This window comes from Camellia sinensis, chromosome 14 (assembly GCF_055761805.1).
Source record: "Camellia sinensis isolate YWXY chromosome 14, ASM5576180v1, whole genome shotgun sequence".
NCBI classification, from domain to species: domain Eukaryota; kingdom Viridiplantae; phylum Streptophyta; class Magnoliopsida; order Ericales; family Theaceae; genus Camellia; species Camellia sinensis.
In genome coordinates this window covers 46059042-46068216 of record NC_138974.1, presented here as the reverse complement: position 1 = coordinate 46068216, position 9175 = coordinate 46059042, and the positions used below count along the sequence as shown (strand labels likewise).

General features: G+C 32.1%; 1 protein-coding gene across 2 annotated transcripts; it reads right to left on the bottom strand.

Annotated features, from left to right (window-relative positions):
* Positions 1-843: 843 nt before the first annotated feature.
* LOC114322888 (Phototropic-responsive NPH3 family protein) lies at positions 844-5496 on the bottom strand. 2 transcript variants are annotated; one of them, XM_028270333.2, is made up of 4 exons: positions 4825-5496; positions 3808-3874; positions 1922-3094; positions 844-1679 (listed from the first exon to the last, which is right to left on the bottom strand). In XM_028270333.2, exons 1-4 carry the CDS (start codon positions 4878-4880, stop codon positions 1161-1163), a joined length of 1815 nt encoding a protein of 604 aa, XP_028126134.2. In that variant the 5' UTR covers positions 4881-5496; the 3' UTR covers positions 844-1160. The 2 variants fall into 2 exon arrangements, with proteins under 2 accessions (XP_028126134.2, XP_028126135.2); XM_028270334.2 differs by lacking the exon at positions 4825-5496 and adding an exon at positions 4383-4553.
* Between the last annotated feature and the right edge of the window lie 3679 nt (positions 5497-9175).

Genomic DNA, 9175 nt, shown 5'->3' with positions numbered 1-9175 from the left:
CAAAATGGTTCTACTGTTACTCTTATTTAACAACGACAGTCCTTCAAAAGATTTCAAGCAAGTTTTGAATTTGTGTGAGAGATTTTGACAACTTCAGCTGCATGGATATAGAAAATTAAGACCTCCAGATCATACTGGAAATATTTGGCACAGACAACAATCTGGAATCATGACCTAACTGAGGATTCATTATGCATACAAAGAGGCAACATGGGTAGTGCGGATACTCATATGTACTAAACACTAGTCCCTCAACCGTGGATCCTGATGAGGATATTTTTGGTATTTCACAGCTTTTTCCTATAGCCCTATTACTACGTATCTGTTGATAAAGTGCAATATCTCTTTGTATTGTATTATAATTCTTTCAGATCATAGTGAAAAACCGTGGCGTAACCCTATTCTGCGGTGAACCATGAAAAAAATCTTTGTGCATATTGTGTGCATGATTTAGATTCTTGTTTTATTCCTGTTTGTGTTTCGTGGTGTATCAATTCGTAACAAGCGATAGGTATCTTGAAAAGAGATCCAATAAATGAAAGTGAAATGGGGAAGGCCACAGGACTGTTAAGACAGAGCAGAATCATCTATTGTCATGGCTTAAGCATATAAGAAAAATTCCAAACAAAACATAATACAGGCATTTCATGGATTGTTTGGATATTAGTTGAAAAATTAGCAGAATGAGGAATGATTTGAAAAGTTCAAAATGCAAGTAATATAACTGGGTTCAGCCCCAAATTGTATAATTTGATAACATCAAGGAAATTATCAAGGATTCCCCTAAAAGAGAAAATAAGTCATCACAATAACATGAATAGATACGAAAATCAGAGTCAAATATTTGACATGAATTTACATCAGTAAATTACTATATATGAGGGTATGTCGCATGTTTACATTACAGAATCTTCTAAAAATTACACCAAAGTTGTAATCACCAAAATCATCACTTCCAATTGGAAAAAAAAAAGAAGAAGAAGAAGAAGAAGAAGCTCCTTTCCATTGCTAATACAAAGCACCACAACTCGTATACAGGGTGGGAGGAAGAGAATTTGAAAAGAAATGAAACAAAAATGAAGAACATAGAAAGGTCACCGGGAACATTACTTGTAGTTACCCAACAAAAGCAGTCAAACAAATCCAAGTAATATGCTTGTTCATGTTCTTTCAATTATCTTTGAATCCGTTCTTTGTGAATGCTTTGAGGGAGAACTCGACTCCCTTGAAGAACTATGACCAAAAAAGTTCAGCTTGCCAATCTTCTTAGAAAAAGAGCTCATGAATTTATGAGAATTAGACTTTTCCATATCCCTCTTCATGCAAACATGCTCTTTCTCTAGATCATTTAGTCTCATCCTTAATCGAGCAAGCTCAAGTTTTAGCTCTCGGTTTTCACGCCTCAGTGATGCATAGTTGTCCCGGGGAGACATTGAAGCACTGAGTGCACCACTGCTGATCCGCCATGACTGGTGCATTGGCTTGTGGTCATCCTCCGGGTAAGAGCAGACCATTGCATTTCGGAGCCTTAACTGCTCAAAATAAAGCACCTGAACTATTGACTGGAGAGGAAGCCGTTCATTTTGAGCCGCATGTGCACCAGCTTCTTGGGAGAGCTTTTGAAAGTCAATCAATTTGCTGAGCTTTTTCTTGTCTTGATCTGATAAACTCTGATGAGCCTGCCATATGCATCCAAAATAAATCAAGCAAAAAAACATGCTCATCAATATTCAGATCTAAAATGCTGCTTTGTTGAGTAAGCTAATAAAAGGATTCTAAAGAATCAACTAATATCTTTCATTTTTTACTTTTCCGGAGTTTTTTATACTTGCTATAGTTATGGGACCTGAAGATGATTATGCAAGTCATTAAATAGAAAAGGGCAAAAACAAAACATGAAGGAAAATATATAAGTACGTACTTTGAGATAAATATCAATTGCTCGATACAACCCATCATGAATAGTACGTGCATGAGCCGGCAAGGTTTCTGCAATTGCTATGAACTTGTTGAGCTTGAGGTTTGCATCAGGGGCAATTTCAGAAAGGTAATTGTCCACTAGTTTTGAAACTTTGAACAATGCAGATTGAGAAGGTGAATGAGGACTATCGGATTCAAAGACTGAGGCATCTTCCATATCATCTTCACTATCATCTTGCTGAGAGAAATTAACCAAGATTCTATGGACAGTGTCAACATCAAATAAAGTATCACCAGCATGGCGGAAGGAGGGTATCAAAAGATCATCAAGACTAGCTATATCTAACTGGGACCCAATTCGCCTTTCAAGATCAAGCCTAGAAGAAACCATGCAATCAAGCATCACAGCGCTTCGTAAAAGCCCGAATAGAAAACTGATGGGAATTGCAAGTTTCTCAATGGGCAAAAGGCTGACAATTGTCTCCACTACAAGTCTTTCATGCACATTTGAACCAGCAACCACATCAACTTTTGGCTGGCTAGATGGATTCCATAAGCTGGATTTCTTCGTCAACTCTTTTTGGGCATAATTCATGAGCGATGCCCCTATACTCTCAGGCCTCACCCCACGGCATTTCATAGCCGATATGACTTTTTGATACAAGTCAATCCGGAGAACAGAGAGATCTTCAATCCACCAGTCTCCATCGCATTTGGCCTGGCGATTCATGTGAAGTCTTCCTGAGCTGCTATATTCTAGGCGTGAAAAGCTTGAAGCAATTTGCTCTACACAAGCTTTGGAGGCTATTGAATCAATGCATCGGTTGACTATATTTAGCTCATCAGCAAGAGGGAGTAGATTTTCACATTGTTGCAACACCTCAACACACATTTCAAGGTTCTTGCAGACAATACTGTCGATATATTCTTCAGCGCGAGAACTTAGATTATTTTTTGAAAACTCCTCAGTCATCTCTAGGTAATCGGACACACAACATAGCTGAGCAACATTTGCAGATGTGATCTCAAAGTTGACACCATAGCAAAATTTGGCAGCAAGCTCAAACGATTCAGCTCCCCCGGGTAGGTTAAGAAGCTCTATCCTTGAATTATCAGAATCTCTGTTTTCTGCTACCAACCTTCTGATATGCCCGCTCCGAGAAACAAGGGGGAACTGGATGTAAAATTAAGATAATTAGAAGTTATTATCAAACTAAGAATATACCACTCCACTAAATTGCATAAATAAATCAGTTAGAAATAAGTGGCAACCATATCACAACATGCTTAAACACTATTATTTTGAACCCCCAAAAAAAATCCATCAAAAGAATCAAATCTACTTAAACCAGCTACTACTCATTCAGTGGCATTTCCTCCAACCACTACTCATTCAGTGACTCCTCGACTTCAGTCAGTTCTAGTTACATTACATGATCCTTTGTTCTACCACTTGATTTTATTCTTTCCATTGTATTCACATTTCACGCTACTTCACCCAGTAATTCCTAAAACCGAATTATTCAAGCTGTTTGTTTTTTCACATTCATAATCCCATTAGGTCCATGAACAGAACCAAGAACCGGATCCACAATCAACAAGAAAATAGTTTCATGTGGCAAATAAGTGGAGCACAGAAGCCATAAACATCCTTTTTTCAAATATTTTGGGTGTGGGAGTAGGTAGGTGCAGGTATTGTTGATCCGATATGAGGACATCACCACAGTGACAAAAGATACAGGTGGGCCATTTGTAGACATCATAAGACTCCCTTCATATGCTGAGAAAGAACAAAAACATTGGAATTATAGAAATGCAATTTGTTGATATTCATCAATTGTCCCATTGTGGAAGAATAAATTCATCTTTTAGAATGGTGAAACTTACTTTATGTAAGGCAAACATTCCACCGCTCACTTCTATGGTAATATCGCTAGGAACATCCCGGAATATCCTGCAAAGGGATGAACAGCCAGTTAACATCAAAACAAATAATAGAATTTGTACAACAATGGACAAGCAAATTCAAGATCGGAAAGGAAGTGGCTCTTGGAGACAAGTAATATCACCAACTAGAAGTATAAAATATTCATGCTTTAAACATTTTTAAAATTACAAAACCAAACTAAAACTTGTGCCCAGTCAAGTGGAGCGAATCCATCTCACGTTACATGTATAGTTTTAAAAGCAAACAACACAAAATTCCAACTGATATGAAAATATGCACAAAAGAACAATGTGATTGTTCACGATCTTCCAACAAGTTAGTGATGAAGTTACATTCAAGAGAATGGCCATCTTTAAGATTCCATTATAGTTCTGCTACAAAAATGCTATTCATTAGCTGATGTGAAAACAGCTTTAAGTGGCAAGAAGAAGAAGAAGAAGAAAAAGAATAAATTAAAGCTTTAAGTGGCTTTGCACCATGGACGGAAGCGAGTTAATGCCAAAGTTTTAGCTACCTGGCTTCAAGACCTTATCAAAATTCAATAGATTTTCATTTCTGTGTATAGACATGCGTGAATGACACTAAATCCAGACTCTTATCTTCTCCTCCCCTCATCCCCACAGAGAAATAACTAAGAAATCCCCAAAAGAACAAAGAAAAATTAATTATAAACTTAAAGCCCCCCAAAAGAAAAAAAGAAAAAAAACACACCTGGCCTGCTAAGCAATAAAAAACAGGTCAAGTACAAAGTACAGAGCCCAAGGAGAATATTTCAAATACCCATCAAGGAGATGAGCCAAAACTGCTAGATGGCCAAAAATAACCAATAACTGAATCAATGAAGCATCCACAGGCCATCTTACAAAAAACAATACCCATTAAACCAAAAAGAAAAAGAAATTCTAAAATTGAACTAAATCAGAACCCAAAAGACATAAAAGATATGATGAACAAACCATTCATTGTATCGCTGCCGCGAACACTTGGCCAGTGACAGCTGCTGCTTGTCCATGGACAGAGAAGAAACACAAGAGAGGGAAATTGAAATGGAAATGGAAATGGAAATGGAAATTCTAGAGAGAGAAAAGAGGATAGTAGTAGGAGTGGGGTTAAGGAAGGGAAATGAGGAGAGAGACAGAGACCCAGTTGGTGATGTTGCAGATGGTGGTGTTCTTTGGCCATTTTTGTCAAACAGGTGTTGTTCAAAGCATAGATTGCAATTGTCCAAAGCTATGGGCCTCTTTGGTGGGTCATATCTTCACTACTTTTTTTTTCATTCAATCCAAATATACATATGTTTATGTACATGTTTATAGATCAAATCTGATATGCTTTACACTACTTTGCCAAAATTAAGCTGGTAAACGGCTCAAAAAAAGGAATGGTTTGGCTTATTTTGGAATAGTTTTTTTTTTTTAAAGAAAAAAGTGTAAAAAAATAAATAAAGAGATAATATAATTCAAATAAGCTAATAAATCGACCTTTTTCGTCTTAATTATCAAAATAAATCTTTGTAACTTTTTAACCTACAAAAGTCAAGTTCTCTAACTAAACTGAGGAAAAAAATAGAGAGAGAGAGAGAGAGAGAGAGAGACAAACAGAGGGAAAGAAAGGTAGTTATTTGTTTTGACATTTTTTACTCTTTGTCCCCTAAATTTATCATAGCCCCTTTGTTGGGACCTTTATTTTATGCATATTTACATTTCTACCCAGTGATTTTAATCTCTCTTTCAATTTCGGTCGCAATTACTGCAGAAATCCTAATTTTGCACTGTTGTGTTGCCGGCACAACATTTGAAACTATCTTTTGTGTGAGAAAGTCAAGGGTAAGTTTGGCATCAGGATTCACTAAAAAAAAAAAAAAAGTTTGACATCATCATAAAAAAGTTATTTTATTTTTTTGACGTTAGAATATATATTTTTTAAATTGTGTAAAAAAAAAATTAGGTCCATAAAAAAAACCAAAAGAAAGTCAAAAAAATCTAGGTTTTTTTTTTTTTTTTTTTCTCTCTTTAGTACATTTTTTTAAAACTTTCTAATCGATCTAGTCGAATATAACCAAGTATTCATAATTTTCATCATAAAAATTGATACATTTTTACATTATTGTGCACCTCTTTAAAGGTGAATAATGTAGATTTTTCTTATATGATATATTTAAATTTTAAGTATTTTTTTTTATAAAAATACGGAGTGCTTGGCATTTTTGTTTTTTTAGGCCAAAATAAATTTCAATAAGTTATTTGGGTCATGGACCATTATTCCAATTACTCACTTGCGCTGGGAAGGCTTGACCCATGAAGGCAACTCTTAAGCAGCTCTTTTAGTGGGCTTTTGAAGTCTCTAAGGTGTTGTTTAGGGAGTAGGTTTTCGGCTTTTCGGCTTTTTAGCTTGTTTGGCTAGTTTAGCATGGGGTAAAAAACTTGATTTAGGAAGGATTTTTGGCTTTTTTGATTTTTTTAAATTTTTTGTGAGAGAAATAAAGTAATAATTATGAGTTGGATGTGATGTTTTATTTTATTAGACTAAAAAGTCTACTTTATTTTTTGTGACTAAAAAAGCCCCAAAAACTTCTTCCCAAACAGAGGCTAAAAGGTTTTTTTTACATTGAAAAATAATATTAATTGTAAAATTCGAATAAGACAAAAATTCACTAAAAAACTCCTTAAAAACGGGTTTCAAATAAGGCTCGATTTAAAAATTAACCCAATTTTAAGGACTATTTGGCCGTTCATTTGTAGTACTAACAAAAAGTATAGTCAAATTTAAAATATTATGTTATATTTTAAGTTTCTTTTTGTTTCACGTGATATTTGAGAATAAAAGATTAATGGAGGGCTTTCAAAATTTATAATTAAATGACATTTAGGTATAAAGAATAAAATAAAATAAAAAAACAATTGATGCTTTAGTAGTAAACAAGTTTCATAATCATCCTAAACAAAACATTTTGAAGGTTTATACGATCAAGATTAGAATAGTAGTAGTGCTAGTAATCCAAAGTACTTAGCCATTAATTTAATCTCCACTATTGAATCAAGAATTCTCTTACCATTTATTTTTTAAATTTTTTTTTTTTTTTTTGGTAGTCTGTCGTTGTGTAATTAAATTATAAATGTACATCAAAAAAATTAAAACAATAAAAAAATAATGAATAGAGCCAAAAATAAAATTTAGAAAAGAATGTTTCAATAACCTTAATATATATACTTAGGGATTGTTTGTGATGAACTATATAAGTGTACTTTTTGATTTTTTTTATTAAAAAAGTAGAGGAAAAAAAGATAATTTTTTTTGGGTAATTTTTTGACTTTTTACGATTAAATGTATATTAAAATATTGTATAAAATAGCAAAATTATCGTATTACCCCTATGCCCTATGCTACTAACAGTGACGGTTGAGTAGTGCAGTATAGATTGCTTTAAAATGAGATGGCGCCTTCACAAGATATATAATATGTATAGGATGAGGCTTCCCTCTAGTCCTTCATCGGATTGGAGGGTACTAGTGGGTCAATGGAGACCTGCCACGGATCCTGTTTCGATAATCTGAACCGTTCAATGTGTAGTACTCGTCGAATAATATATTTTTATAAACAATCACGTTAATCGAATATCTATAACTATGTGATCAAATCAGTTTTGTATGAAAAAAAATGGACAATGAAAAATAAACTACTGACAAAAATCTGATTTGATCACATAGCTATCAATATCCGATCAACGTTATTTTTTATAAGAATATAGTACTCGACGTGTTTTACACATTACGCGGTTCAGATTATTGAAACTGGACCCGTTGTGGGCTTCCACGGGCCTAATAGTATATTCCAGTTCAATGAATATATATATCTAATTTTTTTATAAGATATATGAAAAGTACCCCACGGACCCATACGTGAGCTTGTAGTGGAGAGAACAATTTTGACTTGTACTTTTTTTTGATACTTTTTGTTAAATAGTGATAATTTTTTAATTTTTTTAATAATTTTTTGACTTTTTATCTTTTATATAATATGCCAAACAAACGCTTAATTTAAAAAAAGATTGATGGTAACCTTGAAATTTTATTGTTGGGTAATGGTACAAAAGGTAGGCTATTTTAAAGTGATGTGTTTTTGCATGCTAGACCAATACCAAAGTTGGTCGGCTCCACATATCATTTCACATAAATGCAGTGGCTGTCAGCCAGGAAAAATTATGAAAAATTTATAATCTAGTGATAATTTTATAAAATAATTATAAATTTATGAAAAAATTTAAAGTTTTAATTATTAATACTAGCGGCCGAGGCAGAGGCAATGTGTGCAAATTAAAAAAATATATATATATATTATATAATTTATATTTTTTAATAATAATATATATATAAATTATATATATATTATAATTTATATTTTTTATAATAATATACATATATATTATGAGTATAATGTAATGGAAGTTAAATATTTTTATGTGCAATGTAGCATTTACTTTTAATATGTTTCATAAATAAAATATGTACAACATAATATATACAAATCTTTAATTGAATATAAAAATACAATATTTCCTAATTTTCACCAAAAAAAAACATACATTATAAATTTATAAAATATCTCAATTTGACGTTGACATGAGACTGAAAATTACAAATCACGCAAACAATATATAAGATACATTAAAAAACTAGTATTGTTTTTCGTAAAATTTAACGTTTTAATTATTAATATTTATTAAATTTAATAACTTAGAGTTTTAATAACTTATATTTATAAGATTTATAAAATTTAATAACTTGAAATTTAAAGTTTTAATATTAATATTTATAAGATTTATACAATTATTAATATTTAAACAATATAAAATTTAAAGTTTTGATTATTATTATTTATAAAATTTATCATTGATGTGTATTTTTTTTATTTGTACTGAATTATAATTTTTTAAAAAATTATTAGGTGCCTATAATGTCTCTACTTTCAACCAATCAATTATTAATTGACAAATTTTTATTTTATTTTTTGTTAATTCCTCATACCTTAAGATAAAAGGGGGATTTAGTCAAAACACTCTCATAATAAAACTTTAATGCATTAAAGATAAGTACAAAAAAATTTTCTTGAAAAGTCTAACACATACCATTATTATTAAAATATTAAATTTTAAAATAATATCTATCTATATATCACATAAGGAAAATGGAGTTTACAACCCACGATCCTTGTGGGAGTTCCAATATTTCAATCTTAATTTTTTTATTTTTTTTATTTAAAAAAAAAACTCAGCATTTATTAACTTCTCCCAGCCCACAAGTCTTTTTG

Coding starts and splice junctions, on each gene's coding strand:
- LOC114322888 (XM_028270333.2), bottom strand. CDS start 4,880: ATGGACAAGCAGCAGCTGTCACTGGCCAAGTGTTCGCGGCAGCGATAC. Junction 3,875..4,824: donor CGGCAGCGATACAATGAATG/GTTTGTTCATCA, acceptor ATCCCTTTGCAG/GATATTCCGGGATGTTCCTA. Junction 3,095..3,807: donor GAATGTTTGCCTTACATAAA/GTAAGTTTCACC, acceptor TTTTACATCCAG/TTCCCCCTTGTTTCTCGGAG.